At 35.4% G+C, this 18,764-nt stretch overlaps 1 protein-coding gene across 1 annotated transcript; it reads right to left on the reverse strand.

Moving 5' to 3' along the window:
- Positions 1-1,197: 1,197 nt before the first annotated feature.
- On the reverse strand, positions 1,198-15,197 carry LOC127619151 (solute carrier family 2, facilitated glucose transporter member 1-like). Its single transcript, XM_052091933.1, has 10 exons — positions 14,982-15,197; positions 10,603-10,698; positions 6,750-6,910; positions 6,413-6,653; positions 6,138-6,300; positions 5,719-5,906; positions 4,367-4,471; positions 3,916-4,017; positions 3,409-3,612; positions 1,198-3,124 (listed from the first exon to the last, which is right to left on the reverse strand). The coding sequence occupies exons 1-10, from the start codon at positions 14,997-14,999 to the stop codon at positions 2,936-2,938; spliced, it is 1,467 nt and encodes a 488-aa protein (XP_051947893.1). The 5' UTR covers positions 15,000-15,197; the 3' UTR covers positions 1,198-2,935.
- Positions 15,198-18,764: the final 3,567 nt, after the last annotated feature.

An 18,764-nucleotide genomic window follows, 5' to 3' on the forward strand; every position in this document is an offset into this window, starting at 1 on the left:
TATATATATATATATATATATATACAGTACTGTCTAATCTGTAGAAGTAGTAGGTGTTTAGAAAAAAGTTTAGGACAAACTCCATTAGTGCTTCTCACTTCATGCTCAATGTTTTGAATGAATACATCACATTCAAAACACTTACATCGCTTACAAAAAACACTGTATCCGCAAAGCAACCAGCATTGTGGACGACCCCACACACCCCTCACACAAACTCTTTACCCTCCTCCCGTCTGGCAAGAGGTACCGAAGCATTCGGACCCTCACGGCCAGACTGTGTAACAGCTTCTTCCCCCAAGCCATCAGACTTCTCAATACTCAGAGACTGGTTTGACACACACGTGTCCTGAGTTGCACTTTAATTACTGTCACTTTATAACTGTCTGCTACCTCAATAACTGCTATGTGCATAGAACATTATCTCATAGCATGTTATGTTTACATTTTTAGAAACTGTCATCTTTTTGCATTACTGAGTACTGGTCGGCGCTGCACTGTCTATTGTCCTGTTCATTGTCAGTAATTTGTTGTACTGTCCTGTACTTTTTGCACATGTTTGCACGTGCACTTTATATAGGTATATATAGGTAGTTTATATAGGTATTTTATTTCGTTGTGTAGTCTCATGTGGTCCTATGTTGGTCCTTTGTTGTTTTTATGTAGCACCATGGTCCTGGAGGAACGTTGTCTCGTTTTGCTGTGTACTGTACTAACTGTATATGGTTGAAATGACAATAAAAACCACTTGACTTGACTTGACTTGACATTCAGTACGGTCTAGTCACAAATATCTCAAACAATCCGAAGCTCAAATAAGATCCAAAATTCCGCCTCTGAAGATGGTCGGAACCATTGTGAGACACTGCATTTGAAATGACTGTCATCTGTCATATGCAGTGAAAATGTGGCTTCAGTCCAGTAAGACGAAAGAAAATGATCTGCAAAAATGTAATGAGTACTTTTCAATTTTAAATAAAATTGTAAGGAGTAAAAAGTACTATTTTCTAATACTTAAGTATTATTAGTCAGCTACACCCCTGCCTATATTCTATCATAGCTCTATCATAGCAGATAGCTAAAACTACTTTAGACAGAAATACTGCCATCTTCTGGCTTTGAGAATAATTGATACTTAATTTGTTTTTAAAAACAAGTTTATGCAAATATATACATTTGTGCTGCACATTAATCTGAAACAAACCAAAACAAAATACAGTTTTCCTCTGTGATTTTATTTCCAACTATAAATTGATTATTTAGTAAAAATATAATTACTCTCAAACAATGGCACATCATGGCACATTTTTTGGATTTCTAATGTAATTCCTGTGACATACTGAGCAAAAACATAAAGATCTCATAGGAATTTTAAGGAAAAAATTCAAAATACTGAGCACATCTATAAAATGATACTTTAGCAAAATGTAACCTATTTACAGTTTTCCTGTAGTCTTCTGTTATGTTAAATGAAAACAATAACACATTAACCCTCATAGACAGAAGGTACATATATTTCCTCAAAAAATGTATTTTTAGATGTAATAGATGTAAATCTATTAGAAGCATTTTTCATAAAATGCATAATGCCTAGGAATGTATGGAATAAATAAACAGGAATATGTAAACAATTATTGCACTTTTGCAAAATTAGCAATATTCTAAATTCTCAAAAACATTATGCACAAAATAAAACTAATTAAGCATTTTCAATAAACAAATCTAAAAAATATCAAATTTATATATTATTTATAATAAAACAATGACATTAGTTGAGTTAATTTAACAGAACTTGGTCCAGTTTGAAAGTACAATAAACCTTATACGGCATCTGACACTCCACACTTGTCCACACTTTTAAAAGAATGTTCTGCTGGCATAGCTATATCAATTGTATAGCTTATTTTGAGTTTGTATTTCTTGTGTTAGTGAATCTTGACATAATCCTTGCTAAGGTTTAAGTAACAATTCACATATTGTATACCATAATCTGACAGCATAATGTAAAAATATGCAATTCTGTCATCATGTTTGATCTAACTTTAGTAGACATATCAGAACTCACATGAGACTCATCATGTGTTGACTGGACAATATTTTTTTTTTAGAAATGGTTAGTTCACATCAAACAAAAAATGAACATCCTTAAGATGAATTGCACAAATTGAATCATTCAAATACATGATCTAGAAGTTCACAAATTCTGTATAATATACTCAAATTCATATGCCTGTGAACATGCAGAAAATAACCAAAAAGTGAGTGATTATTTGTATAAGTAAACGATTTGCATTTCATACTGTGAGCAAAAAAGGAGGCCCTTTTATGTGACTGTTTGTCTGCCCTGCTGGGGAGAAATACTTCTTCTGTATCTGAACTGAGACAGTGGGTATGTTTGGAATGGAATACTAAAATACTCATACTCTATGCTACACTGCATATACTGTAAACTGCATGTTCATTTGTAATAGTATTCAAAATTGTATGTCCAAAATGTTTAAATCGTAATATGGTACATTGATGTCACATGAATCTCTACATGGCATGTTTACATCAGTTAGAGGTGTCATGATATGATCTAAGAAATACACTTGGACATTTTGGAGTGTTTAACATCATATTGTATGTGAATTTTATAACTTTTGGATGTCCAATTGGGCACTCTTTTTTAAAATTGCATTGAGGAATACAGCATCTCTCTATAGATTGTGCCCTGGTTAAATGCTGAACGTTCTGACAAATATAGTAATTAGTAAGTCATATACTGTAGATATTCAGTGCATTCAGAAAATGTGCATACTGTGCACAGTAAAGATACTACATAACATACTGCATTCCTAGTAGGCGTAATATTGTAGTATGCCATTGTGAACATACCCACCGTCCTACAGCTGACAACAGTCACTGGGTTAGTCTATACTATAAATGTATATGCTCAGAACTGGGAGTCTGCCCCTAGTGTGTTGAGATCATCTCGGGTATATTTCTCTGCACCAGAGCGGAAGCTCGCTGAGATCTCATCAAATGTCCGGCCCTTGGTTTCCGGAACCTTGAAGTAGGTGAAGACGAAGAAGATCAGCAGAAGGACAGTGAAGATGATGAAAACGTATGGGCCCATCAGTTGCTATCAAGGGAAGAATGAGATTATAAAACAGTGAGCATTTGAAGTAATGTGAAAACAACAAGAAAAGTCAAGTCAGTTTTATTTTTATAGCACTTACACATCATAATACACATGGTTTATCAGAAAATGAGGCCTTTATTGTCTATAAAATGTTTAAAAATCCCACTGAACAGCTTTATAGAAAATCATGCTTTATTGTCTTTATGCCTCCAGTGAGCAAGCCAAAGGTGAATGTGGTAAGAATAAAACTCCAAAAGATTATAATCTTGTTCACGTTTCCATACCTCAACATACTGGAAGCACATTCCCACCAAGAAGTTGGCGAACCAATTGGAGAAACCAGCTACAGCAATGGCAGAGGGTCGGGGACCTTGACTAAAGAGTTCTGCCACAATGAACCATGGGATGGGGCCTGGTCCAATCTCAAAGAATGCCACAAAACTGAATATGGCTACAATGCTGACATAGGACATCCATTTCACTTGTTCCTGAAAGGATTTAGAGAGACAGTGTTAAACATTAGCGAATATACACCTTAAACATTACAGTGTACACCCAAAGCACTACAAAAAGTTGCGACCTGAATTGTTACCTTAAGGATATATTTCTACTTGATCAAACCCTTCAAAATTACTTAGTGTGTAACCTAATGAAGTTAGGCTGATTCAGTCACAGTATGAATCAATCCAGTTAATTTAGATGTTACCACGTGAGGCACATTTTCTAGGATATCAGACAAAACATTTTATGATGTAATGGAAATACTGTACATTACTTTAAAATATACATACTAGTAGGGCCATAGCTACAGTCATAAGAACGGACGAAACAGCCATTCCCATCAGCCCAATGAGATGAAGTGATCTTCGGCCAGCCCGCTCCACTATGAACAGCTAAATTAGAAGGGGACAGAAGCATACCACTTATCAACCAACTGACCACCACAGTCACTAGTCTCAGATTAAAATCAGGCTTTGATGGTGAAGTGTATTTGACTTTTTTTGTCCCACCAGCAGCAACAAATTTAAAAGCAATCTGTTTGTTTGAGAAACCCAACTGGGACCCAGTGTCATGAGTTTGGGGCAGGACTACCTGTTTGAATGAATAATGGAGGACAGGGGACTTCTGAAAATGTTTCAATTCCGTTTAGTGCCATTTGGTTGTGCAGAAATAACACACTTCACCTTTAAGATACTGGCATCAGAAAATAAAATATTCACTTGGAATACTTAAATAACTCACCGATACTACCGTGAAAGCTGTGTTCACAACTCCAGCACCAATAGTGGCATATACAGGCTCGGACACTCCTGCATTTTCAAATATTCTAGTAGAATAATAAAACACCTGAAAAACACAATTACACTCAGTGAGTTTGCAAATCACTGTCTACAGCATGGCAAGCATTATCATGCCTTAATACACATAATGGTAATTTTGAATTCATCATTTTACTGTACGTTTTCTAAGACATTAAGCATTAATAGTTATAAATAAAAGGATGGATGGATGGATGGATGGATGGATGGATGGATGGATGGATGCAAGCCTGATTGAATAGATGGATGAATATCTGAAAGAATGTATGTATGAATGAATGGATGGATGGAATCATGAATGGATAGAGGGATGGATGGAAGCCTGAATGGATGGATGGAATAAAGGAAACCTGAATGGATGGGTGGATGGATGGATGGATGGATGGATGGATGGATGGATGGATGGATGGATGGATGTAAGCCTGATTGAATAGATGGATGAATATCTGAAAGAATGTATGTATGAATGAATGGATGGATGGAATCATGAATGGATAGAGGGATGGATGGAAGCCTGAATGGATGGATGGAATAAAGGAAACCTGAATGGATGGGTGGATGGTTGGATAGATGAAAGAATAAATCGATGGATTGATGGATGTATGGATGGATGAATGAATGGATGGAGAAATGGATGAAAGAATAAGTCAATGGAAGAATAAATTGATGGATGAATGGATGGATGGAAGCATGAATGGATGGATGGAATGAAGGAAACCTGAATGGATGGGTGGATGGTTGGATCGATGAAAGAATAAATAGATGGATTGATGGAAGGATGGATGGATGGATGGATGGATGGACTAAAGGAAGGAAGCATGAATGGATAGATGGATGGATGGAAAAAGGAAACCTGAATGGATGGATGGATGAATGGATGGATGGAGAAATGGATGAAATAATAAGTCAATGGAAGAATAAATGATGGATGAATGGATGGATGGAAGCATGAATGGATAAATAGATGGATGGATGGATGGAAGGATGGATGGATGGACTAAAGGAAGGAAGCATGAATGGATAGATGGATGGATGGAATAAAGGAAACCTGAATGGATGGATGGATGGATAGATGGTTGCATGGAAGAATAAGTGGATGGAAGAATAAATGGATGGATAAATGATGGATGGTGGATGGAAGGAAGCATGAATGGATAGTTGATGGATGGATGGATGGAAGTATATATGTAAGATTATATAGATGGATGGCTGGAGGGAAGCACTGATGGAAACATGGATCAAAAGATCACTAGATAAATAAAGAGCAATGCTCACAGCATTGATGCCAGACAACTGCTGGGAGAGCTGCAGCATGATAGCAATGAAGATGGGCTGGCGGTAAAGCTGGGAGCGGAACAGCTCAGGGATAGTGACTGTCTTCTCCCTCATCATCTGCCTGCTTTCCTCCTGCATCTCCTGCATGTCTGCATCCACATCTTCAGTTCCACGTAGCTTCTTAAGCTCTGGAAGTTAGTTATAGGAAGTTAGGATGATTATTAGACATGTGAACAACTCGCTGTATGACTAGTCTTAAAGGGTTACCAGGCACCATTCATTTTCATTGCATCTGTTTTTTTTTTGTTTTTTTTCTTCAGAAAATGAAAGTAAATAGTGACTGAGGCTGTCATTTTGGGGTAAACTTTCCCTTTAATATTTGAGTCTTAAAACATCCAGATTTTGAATATCTAACTCACCACTCTTGGCTTTGGCCTCTTCGTTCTGGTTTATCAGGAGGTAGCGAGGGCTCTCAGGGCAGAATGGCAGTACGGCACATTGAAGTACGGCTGGGATAAAGGTAAAGCCCAGCAGGAAGGGCCACATCGTGGAGTTTCCCATGATTTCTTTAATTCCGAAGACCTACAGAACAAGGCAGGTAATAACAGATAAAACATGCATTATATCTAAATAATAAAAGAGTTCAAATGATTGGTAAAGGTGATCTCAAAATAAAGGGAATATATTAATTCACCTGTGCCATGAGGATTCCAATCACAATGCCAAGTTGATGAAGAGTGCCCAGTGCCCCACGTAATGAAGTTGGGGCAATTTCTCCTACATACATTGGTACAAAGCCTGTGGACAGGCCAGAGTAAAGGCCCACAATGAAACGTCCAATTATAAGCATCTCCCAGGATGCAGCCAGCTTGGAGAAGCCCATTAAAGCAGCAGCGATGAAGGCCAGAACATTAACAATGAGCATTGAATTCCTCCTGTTAAAAGATGAACAAAGGAGAAAATTCTAAGACACATAACTTTGGCATAAAAGCAGTATTTACTTGTAAATTCTAAATGGTTTGTCAAATTACCTTCCAAAACGGTTTACGAAGAGCCCAACTGAGAAGGATCCAAAGATCCCTCCAACAGAGAAAATGGCCACTGAAATGGACCAGAGTGTAGTAAGAGTGCCTGGCAGAATGTACTCTCCATATCTGTCATTCCATGTCTCATTGTAGAAGCCCTCAATGATCTACAAGAGAAAATTACAATAATATTACTTTTAGTATGAGAATAATTAAACATTTATGTTCACATACAGTATGTAGAATTGTCGCAGTGCATTACATACATAGTACATGTGAATTAAAGCTAGCAAAAAAGCAGTCATTTAGTGTACCTATTAAATTCCGGACAGTAATTTTACAGCATCTTTGCATTACGTATTTTTGGAGTATTTAAATTAACAATTGCATATGAGATGTATGGTGTGTATGGCCACCGGTCAAAAGTTTTGGAACACTTACTCATTCTTTATTTTATATATATATATATATATATATATATATATATATATATATATATATATATATATATATATATACATATATTTTTTCACATATTAGAATAATAGAAAAGTCATCAAAACTATGGAATAACATAAATGGAACTATGGGAATTTTGTTGTGACTAAACAAAATCCAAAATAAATCAAAACTGTGTTATATTTTAGCATCTTCAAAGTAGTCACCCTTTGCCTAGAATTTGCAGAAACATACTCTTGACATTTTCTCAACCAACTTCTTGAGGTATCACACTGGGATGCTTTTTAAAAAGTATTCTGTATTATTTGGTACAAGTTATCAATTTCAAAAACTTTTTTTTTCAACAGCATTTTAGCATTGAGAATTTTTAGAAATAGTTTTTAATTAAACATTGAGTATGAGAATAATTACATATTTATATATATAATTATTCTCATACGCAATGTTTAATTTAAAAAAAATAAAACAATTCTCAATGCAAAAATGCTGTAAAATTACTGAACGCAATTTAATAGGTACAGCAAATTATTTTTGATTAGCTTTAATCCACAGAGTATTGTGCTACGGCAATTCTACATTACCATCATTAGAGGGAGCAGAATTCCATCCTAAGCTCAGAAGCTGCTTGATTATGCTTTATTAAGTGAATCAACAAATATATAAAACTTCAAACACAGGCTTATGATCTAGACAAAGCCTTGGCTTATTATTGTCAACCGTTTCCTCCTCAATAAATGTAACAAGAATGAGTATCAATAACTTTCAAAAACTCAATAGCAAACTTTAGGCCACGTGATAGTTTATTTGGTTTGTAGTTGTACTACATCCCTTTTTTACTACATCATACAATAAATGATATTCCCTAAAAAGTGCTCACCGGCAGAATAATCTTAAACTGTATATAACAACAATGATGTCATCATTGGCTCCTTGACTTTTGACATTCCCTCTTTATCCTGTTACACCAGAGGAACCTCTGGAACATGATTTCTGCTCTATATATAGAGTTTTCTCAAGCACCACATAGAGTGCCTTGCAAAAGTATTCAGACCCCTGACCAATTATATCATATTACTGAATTACAAATGGTGCAATGAAATTTCATTCTGTTTGATATTTTATTTTAAAACACTGGAACTCAAAATCAATTAAATTTAGGTGACATTGGTTTTATGTTGGGAAATATAAAAATAATAAAAAAAACTTAAATCTCTTGCTTGCATAAGTATTCAACCCCATGTGCTGTGAAAGTTGCCAGGTTACACCAATGAAAGAAATTGTCATAATGAGGACACAATTACTTTACCATTGGCATTCAACTTTGAATCATTAAAGTAGCAATCACATTTTCCGGATAAAAAAAAAACACATTGTTGAAGGACCACTGGTCAGGCTGTGAATCTGAAGGAAAATGAAGACCAAAGAGCATTCCACAGAAGTTAGAGATAAAGTGGAAAGGGTACAAAATAATATCCACATTTTTGGATATCCCAATGAGCACAGTTAGATCAAAAATCTTTGAAGGAGCTACAGAGTTCACTGGCTGAGAGTGGAGTAATGGTGCACCAATCAACCACATCAAGAGCATTGCATAACACTGGCCTGTATGGGAGGGTGGCAAGAAAGAAGCCATTACTCAAAAAGTACCATCTGAAAGCATGTCTGGAGATTGCCAGAAAGCATGTGAGCGCAGCTGCAATGTGAGAGAAGGTTTTGTGGTCAGATGAGACCACAGTTTTTTGGCCAAAACTCAAAGTGTTATGTAACACTTCCTATGTCTCAAGACACACAATCCCTACAGTGAAGTATGGTGGTGGCATCATCATGCTGTGGGGATTGGGCATCTTGTTAGAATTGAAGGAAGAATGGATGGAGCACAATATAGGGAAATACTATAAACCTGATTCAGTCCACTGAAGCTTGGGAGGAAATTCACCTTTCAGCATGACAATGATCCTAAGCAGAAGGCCAAAGCAACACTGGAGTGGCTGAAGAACAAAAAGATAAATGTCCTACAGTGGCCCAGTCAAAGTCCTGATCTCAATCCTATTGAAAATCTGTGGCACTATTTGAAAATTGCAGTCCACAAGCATCACCCAACCAACCTGAACAACCTGGACCAAATCTGTCAAGAAGAATAGGCCAAAATCACTTTGTCACTGTGTGCAAAGCTGGTACATATGTACCCCAAAAGACTTAAGGCAATTATTGCAGCCAAAGGTAGCTCAACCAAATATTAATATGTGGGTGTTGAATACTTATGCAAGAAAGATTTCAGTTTTTAATTTTCATAAAAATATTTCAAAACAAAAACAATGTTACCTTACAATAACTGATTCTGAGTTACAGTGTTTTAAAATAAAATATAAATCAGAATGACATTTCAGTGTACCATGTGTAAGTTGGTAATATGAGAGAATTGGTCTGGGTCTGAATACTTTTGCAAGGTACTGTATATGTAGAAATGACCCAGAACTCTCAGGTTAAGTGTTTTGTGTCTGTCTGTTGTGAAAGCCATTCATTACATTGTACTTACCTGTATACAGAATAGATTTTGAAGTATAAAAAATATAGTATACATTATTTTGTTTTCTTTATTTTATTTTATTCAGTATTTCACATCTTTGGGCTGATATGTACATATTCAAATGTCACTATTATTAGGGAAAATATATATATCTATGATAATGCCCATTTTTTTTGTATTTTGAAAAAGATATTGCATAAATGTACTAGAATGTGACTTTTTTTTTACATAAGTAACCATATGCATACATCTTATATATGTGTTTTACATGTATTACCTTATGTCAGATTTCTGTATAGTACTACTGTACTGGCACTGGACTACTGTTATAAGAATATCCTCTTAAGAGATTCTAACAGTAGTGTTTTTCTACAATTACAGAGCTCTTCACATGTGAATCAGCATATATTTAATATTTATTTATATATTTATACATTTAACAGACTATACTACTAGGATTAATCCCATATGGAGTTTACAGCTAATCTAAAATTAGCTGTATTACATAATAACAACAATATCCGAACATTAGCACTGCTATAAAAATGATTATTATGGTTAATGTATTAGATGTAACGTATTTCTATAGGTGAACATCAAATTTAAAGTCATTGTTCACCTATGTCGTTGTTTTGTAAGGTTTTGTCTTGTTATTGTCTAACATCTGATGATAGTATAATTATTAAAAGTTGGGGTGAATCATTACTAAGTAGATACAGTATGAAGGAAACAGAGATCTGTTTACCTGAGTATCATACGTATCATCTTAAAAAAAATCTTATATAACACTATCCATTTATCAAAAACAATATACTGATGTATAAGTGCTTATATGAGAGTTCATGTGTCAGTAGTGTAAGTTTGAGCATTCACCTTCTGAGGGGCATTGATGACACCTGTGTTGTAGCCAAACTGCAAGGAGCCAATCACAGCTGTACAAACAGCCATTATCAGTGGGAACGTCACATGCTGTAAGGGTACAGGAGAAAATAAATTGTTTATTTTTGCTTTCAATCAATACGAATCCTTCTGAATAAATGCTTTATAGAACTAAATAGAAAGTACTGCTGTTTATATAAAAATGAAAGTCTAATGTGGCCATTTTTGCTGATAAATGCCTACATGAGTTAAACAATATGCTATGTAAAAGCTAATTTTAGACATATAATCCAACACAATGTTTATTTCTTAGATCAGAACAACAACTAAAGAGGAGTTGAAAGGGTAAGTGCAGAAGCAGTTTTTTACTTAGTCATGACCCAATACAATAGTCAGTCAAACTGATATGGCCCTTGCATGTATTTTAGAGCTTTGCTGTAGGTTTAAGGTAAATAAGACATCAAATAGTTTGCATTACTGGAATTGTTTTGACATATCATACTATCTTGAGCTATGGTTTGAACAAAGGTTCAGTTTATTCCACAAAAATCTGGACCCACCATGAGATTATCTGAGCCATTAATGCACTAACATGTATGATGCTGAATGAGGGGAAACCCTGTTGCTTTTTCAGTGTAATCCTATTACAGATCTGGGAGCACCTGAATCCACACATGCACACAAAGTCTATGGCTACTCCAGCACCATTCCACTCAAACAATTACAGGCTTTTACATAACACTCTCAACAGGTCATTGAAAACAACATTAAGATGCTGTGAGTATCAGCACATAGAGTCAGATTATCTGTGTAAAATGTGACTGCTAACACTGGCATGTGAGTTTGTACTTGCTTTGAAGCATTCATACTCTGCATAATACTTCAGTCTATATTAAGAGCCTTGTTCAATCATAAGTGAAGCACAACCCTATCTGTGTTTACTAAATCACAGTGACCTAATTTACTGATTTAATAGAAATTCCACATGAATTCAACAAAGATCCAATGAAATTCCCTTTTAATATCTAAAACATACTGTATATCATAAATCGACTGATGCAAAATAGGCTATATGAAAACCACAAAACGCTTAACCATAAGGTTTGAGAATAGAAACATGTAGTATTCTGAGAATACAATGCTCCATCCATCATAGGCAACAGGTGACAAACACCAGTTATTTATAAGGCCTAAGTAGGTTACATAAGTGGCCTTTTAATAGCGTTTTAATCAGGTTTCCTATCTATTGCAGGACTGCTGATAATTTGCATTCCCTCTCCCTACCAAGCTGCTGGGGGAAACAGATAACTGCTTGAGAAGATTCATGATGGGCCAGTTGCTTTCTCTGGCTGGCATAGTCTTCTGCTCTCACTTGAGGAGGGCCAGGCAATTAGACACAGACTGTAACATGTGCTGACATGTAACTCGTAATCCTTGTTAAAGGTTATATAACACAGTCAATATAGGTTAATACACGCAATGCATTACAGTTATTGTAAAAAAATATACATAGGTAGTTGACACATAACATGTCCAAGAAGTTTTTTTAATCAACATCAGTATTTTAGGTTATAAATTCTAAAGTGGCAAGAAACAATATGTGAACCCCTAGGCTAATGAAATCAACCAAAGAGTAAGGAGTTGGCAAACCTGGCAATTAAATTAATGAAATGATATTGGAGGTGTGGGTTAGAGCTACTCTGACATATAAACTCACTCACTCCGTTTGCTATTCACAAGAAGCGTCTACTGACGTGGACCATGCCTCGCAAAAACAGATCTCAGAAGTCCTACGATACAGAAATGTTGCGTTGCATAAAGCTGTAAAGGGTTACTAAGTTATCTCGAAAAGCTCAGATATTCCTCTGTCCATATCTAGACAAATTGTCTATAAATGGAGACGATTTAGTACTGAGGCTATTCTCCCTTGAAGTGGCCGTCCAGCAAAGATGACTCAAAAAGCACATTGCAGAATGCTCATTGTGGTAAAAACGAACCCTAGAGTAACAGCTAAATAATGTTAGGAATCATTGGAACTAATTTAAATCTCTGTTCATGAGTCTGCTATACAGAAAACATTAAACAGGCATGGTTGTCCATGGCAGAACACCACAAAGGAAGCTGTGGCTTACCAACAAAAACATAACTGTGAGCCTATAGTTTGCCAAAGACCACCTTGACACTCCACAATGATACTTGGAAAATGTTTGTAATGTATGGCGGAAAAAGGGCACTGCATAACAACATGCAAACATAATCCCTACAGTAAAGTACGGTGGAAGGAGCATCATTGGGACTATTTTGCTGGTTCGGGGCCTGGACCGCTTGCCATCATCAACGTAAAAATGAATTCCCAAGTTTATCAAGATATCCTACAGGACAATGTCATGGTGGCTGTGTGCCAGCTAAAGCTCAGTAGAAGTTGGGTGATGCAGCAGGACAATGACTCTAATCATCGAAGTAAATCCACTACAGAATGGCTTCAGAAAACGTAAATACACCCTTTGAAGTGGCCTAGTCAGAGCCCAGACCTTAACACAATAAAGATGCTGCAGACTAACCTCAAGAGAGTCAATCACACCAGACATCCTAAAATATGGCTGAGCTGAAGAAGTTCTGTAAGGAAGAATGGTTCAAAATTCCTTTTGAATGTTGTGCAGGTCTAATCCACAGCTACCGGAAATTTCCAGTTACTAAATCAAAGGGTTCACTTACTTTTTCCACAGCACTGTGAATGTTTAATGGGATGTGCTCAATAAAGACGTGAAAATGTATCATTGGTGTTGGTATCTTAAGCACCATTGTGTTTGTCTATACTTGTGACATTGATGAAGAGGAGATCAGATTTTTTGACACACTTTTTCTTGCTACTGTATATGAATGTATTCTTATATACATACTTATATATATAAGGCTATTATACAAATGTAAAAGAAGATTGGTCACCATTGTATATCAGCTTTTTGCCCTGCAGTGTGACAAATAGTCAAATATATAATTATACTTTAAAAGACTTAGCAAAATGCAGTTTAAAATAGTTTTAGATAGAGTATATTAAAGCATATCACACCACAGGTCAAAAGTATTTTGTGTCTACTATCCCTGTGTAAAATAAAAACGAAATCTTCAATGTTCACTAGATATATGTGGCCTCAAGTGTTATAAACCTTATTATAAAACTGCAGTAACAGACACACAACTGTAAGTTTTTTAAGAGACATAAGAAAACGAATACTGAAAAAATATATTGAAGCGAGGCAGAATTAGACAGGAAAATCCATCCAGGATTAGATGTTCATTAAAACACTCTCATCTGTTTGCAGTGGAGAACATATACAGTTTTAAAGATACTTCATAAAGTCTTCCTAAACAACTATACAGGCCACAGTGTCTCCTCAACACTGTCAACCTGAAAACAAGCCAAATTTCACAGATTCCTTAGAAGAGATTAACATTCCCAATGAAATGAACATAGAGAACATTAATGAGCATTGTATGGTTCACTGAGTTAACTGAAGCAAATGTGTTCAGACTTGAAAAGGGTTTACGGCAGCACCTTTTCTTTAACCCTTGCTCAATAATATGGAGCAGTAGCCTCCTGGTGAGCTTTAACACACCATTATAATAAACATAGTTTCATGGTTCAGGCAATTGTGTCATACATTTTGCGAACAGTTAACAAGTACCAAGTACTGTTTGATTCAACAAAAATACATATTTCATGTCAATGTACAGTACAATATATCATTGGCCATCCATATTATGCATGTGGATGTGACATATTATACTGTATTTGAACAAACATCTTGAAGTAATGATACATTTTGTTGACAATTGGTATATACTATAAAAATTGGAAATGTGCAATATTGTTTCTTTAAGTAGTTTTTTCCCACCTGATTTGGTCCTTAAATTAACTTTAATTTGGTTTAACCTAATTAGTCAAATAAAAAAAATAAAATAAAGAAAAAACATTTTTGAGAAGAAAACTTGACTACAATAGTTTATTCAAGACTTATTCAAGAGTGAATAAAACCAGTTAATTCAGATGTTGCCACATGAACCACTTTAGATGGACTGTCAAACGTTAGGGTTTTTCTAGTTTGGAAAAAAAAATATTTACATTAAAATGACATCTAGCTTGGCTTTTGACTAGAACGCAAATTCAGATATCAATCATCCAAACTTGGACGTGTTAGTTGTTCACCTAAACAGAAACAATTCCCTCCAATTCCATTTAAAAAATGGTAGGCAATACAAACTAACCAACATAAATTTAAGATTTGTAATTCACCATGCGTACTGTTGGGATCCACTACATAAGAGTTATTAAGGCATGTTTTAGTTTAACCAACACAGCAATATTGTATTACCTTTTTATCGGACTCCATGGGGCAGATTTTTTTAATAAAAACTTTCAAAGAAAAAATATTTTTCTTTTAAAAATGCAGTTTTAAAGTCCGCTTTGCAAAAAAAGCATACATTTAATAGCCGTAGTGTATCCCAATGGTCATCTTGAAAGAAGACTTTATCTCTAATGCAAGTTGTTCTTATTCTGTCATTCAACCTCAACTGCGTGCAAAGGGCTTCTGCTGCCATCAGCTGAGTAAAGCGGTTAATATAAATCTCACAACAAAGGCTCTGATTGGTTATTGCTTGGTTACGTCTGACAGTGTGGTGACGTATACACAGAATCAGGCATATTTGGAAATGGGCGCACTGATTGGCTGCACGTACTCAATGGAGTGACGTAAATGTTATCGATTTTTAATCGTTGAAATCTGATAAAATCCTGAAAGCATGCCCCCCTCCTGTAATCTCATATTGGAATGAACTCTTTGATCATTTAAATTGGAAAAAATATATGGTCCATGCAAAAAAGCTTTTCTCACAAACAAATTAAAATAAATATATTTTAAATTAATTAATTATATTTACCGTCAAAAATTTCTTAAAGAAAAAATTCTGATCTGATTTTGACACTCATTGCTCTTTTTGTCAGAATGACACTGAAACCTCTCTTCATTTGTTTTGGTCGTGCAGTTATTCTTTGCAACTTTGGAAAGATGGTAGTTTGTTTATCTCAAACAATAACTTTTTGTTTTTCAATGAATCCTAAAACAGTTATTTTTGGATTTGTTGAAGTGGATCCAAATGCCTGCTTTATAATACATTTAATTATTTTTCTATGTAGATTTTATATTAATAAATGTATGTTTTTAAATTGTAAACCTATTTTTTTGGTATTCTTACAAGAGATAAAACAGTATTTGATTACAATTTCATCTTCTTTTAACAAAAAAGCACTCAGAACATGTACAATTTGCAAGGCCTACAAACTTTTTACTTAAATAAATGTGTAATTTTCTTTTAATTTAAGTAATGCTCTCTTTCTTTCTTTCTCTTTTAGTTTTTGTTTCTGTTTTGAGTTATGGTGTTGGTAAAGTATTTTCTTTAACTATTATATTGCTGTTATTTTTAATACTTATTTTTGTGTGTAAAAATCTTGAAAGCATGTTTATAGATTTGCATGAGACTCGAAACAGATTGGGGTAGATAGCACTAGTAGTCCAGTGCTGGGTAGATAACTTCTGAAATGTAACATTGTACGGATTACAAATCATGACTAAAAATGCAATCAGTAACGTAATCTCTTGAATTATATTTTGGGGGTAATCTAATCTGATTACTTTTAGATGGCCTAACTCTTGTTTATTTGATGTCATATACATTTGATTAGAATAATCTATAGAATTGTTGACATCAGTTCTGGGTAAATTACATAAAAATTGTAATCCACTACAAATTACTAATAGATTCTCTAAAATTGTAATCAGATTACTTTACTATTGAATTGATTGAAAAAGTTATAGCATTACTAATTACTTTACTTTAAAGTTACATTCTAAAACACTTTTCCGCTCAACAAATTCAAAATATTGTCTATATTTCTTTCTTGTATATTATACCACACAAGTTGTACACTCAGCACCTCACATTTCTCCTTCACAAGCCTAAAGCCTACTTTGTTAGGTCACTTCCTGTTCCAATTGCTGCCGGCATTCTGCATGAGTGTTTGTAGCTTGCTAACCTGCTTAGCATTGCTTAATCTTATTCTTATTCTTATACGTTCATCATTTTATCCTTTGCCATTTTGCCACGTGCTTAGGGTTTTCCCCCTTTTCTACTGTTTCAACTGCGTGCAGAACTGCACGCACACCCGTTTTCTCTCCTCTCCGCTTGTATAAATCTCACGTCTCGTCTGCGAGCATTCATTTTCTCCACTGTGTTTTACATCTACTGATCAGGAACCACATCAAACCATATCGATCTCAAACCCTCACCGCTCAAAAACAACCATAACAACAACAATCAATTGCGGTAAGTTATGGCATCCACTCATGTTATTTCTTCCTGCATTGCATGCCATATGTTTACTTTAGCTTCTTCTGTCAGCATTGAGGGATTCACATGTGATAAATGTAAGGAATTAGTTAGGCTGACAGAGAAGATGAATGAGTTAGAGACACGCATCGGAATGCTAGTGCAGGTCAGTGAAAAAGAGAAGGCGGCAGATACAGCGAGCGACACACACACTTTGGTTCTGTCTGAAGAGCCCCCGCAGCAGGGCGTTTGGGTGACGTCTTGGCAGCATACTCACTCAGCAAAGCACCACACCACAACACCACTCTCCCGTTCCTGTTAGGGTTTCCAATCGATTCTCTCCACTCAGTGATATACCCACTGAAAATCATGTTGAAAGAGCCTTAATTATTTGTGATTATATTGTAAGGAACGTGGAAATAGAGACTCCAGCCTCTAGTGTTAAATGCATTTCAGGGGCTCGGGTATCTGACATCAGATCAAATTTACAAGTGTTGGCAAAGGCTAAATGTAGATTTTCTAAAATTGTAATTCATGTCAGCACAAACAATATCCAGCTTCATCAATCGAACATCACTGAAGACAATGTTAGAGGTGTGTGAACTGGCAAAAACGATGTCCTAGCCCCCTCCCTGCTCATTGTGGTTATGAGGTTTACAGTAGATTAGTGTCACTGAATAGCTGGATGTCTGAGTGGTGGCCAGAGTATAACATAGGATTTATAGACAATTGGAAGGGTTTTTGGGGTAGACCTGACCTGCTTAACAGAGACAGACTCTATCCCTCCAGGAAATGTGCCACTCTCCTCTCTAGTAATGTGGCTCATAGTCTTAATAGTGATAGTTTTTGACTAATTGGGGCCCAGGTTAGGAAGCAGACAAACTGGCTGATCTGAACATCTGCTAGCTGCCTTGAGACATTACACATGTCACTAAACTACAACACAAGACAGTATCACCTAGATATCTTCACCTAGAAGAACCAAACACAAACTCCTCACTAAATCGTTTAGAAAAAATTTGATTAAGGTCAAACTTGAAAAAAACATTTTTTGTAGATAAACGTCATATAAAGGTAGGGCAACCAAACATTCGATCTCTTTCTACCAAAATACTCATTGTAAATGAAATTATTACAGATCAATATTTGGATGTGCTCTGACCTGGCTTAAACTGGATTAATATATTAGTTTATATGAATCTACTCCCTCAGGTTATTGTTATAAACATGAGCCTTGCCTGAAGGGTTGAGAAAGAGATGTTGCTACAATTTACAGTGAAGTTTTTGTTGTTACTCAGAGGACAATGTAAAAAGTCTTTTGAACTAATAATGCTTAATGTGACACCGTCAGATATAATAAAAAAAATCTCTGTCATCTTTTGCCCATGCTACAGTATATAGATCACCCGGGCCATACTCAGATTTCCTTGGGGAATTTGCACATTTTCTATCAGATCTAGTGTAGATAGAGCTTTAATTTTCAGATGTAGATAGAGCTTTAATTTTGGTGACTTCAACATTCAAATAGATAATGAAAATGACACATTGGGATTAGCATTTATTGATATTCTCAACTCTGTTGAGAATTCTACACCACGTTGTCGTTTAGGGAGAACGATTCTTTCAACCACTAAAGATAGCTTCACTAATAATCTTCCAGAATTGTCTCACATACTCAGTAAGCCAAAAAGTCTAGAAGCATTGACGTAATAACAGAAAATGTAAATACAGTCTTCTCTAGCACTCTTGATAGTGTCTCGCCCCTTCGATTA

This window comes from Xyrauchen texanus, chromosome 25 (genome assembly GCF_025860055.1).
Source record: "Xyrauchen texanus isolate HMW12.3.18 chromosome 25, RBS_HiC_50CHRs, whole genome shotgun sequence".
In the NCBI taxonomy this organism is placed as follows: Eukaryota; Metazoa; Chordata; class Actinopteri; order Cypriniformes; family Catostomidae; genus Xyrauchen; species Xyrauchen texanus.

Excerpts from the sequence above, each read along its gene's own strand:
- LOC127619151 (XM_052091933.1), bottom strand. Across the intron at positions 6,911-10,602 it reads TCATCAATGCCCCTCAGAAG|ATCATTGAGGGCTTCTACAA; the intron begins GTGAATGCTCAA and ends TTTCTCTTGTAG. Across the intron at positions 3,613-3,915 it reads CTGTAGCTATGGCCCTACTA|GAACAAGTGAAATGGATGTC; the intron begins GTATGTATATTT and ends AAATCCTTTCAG.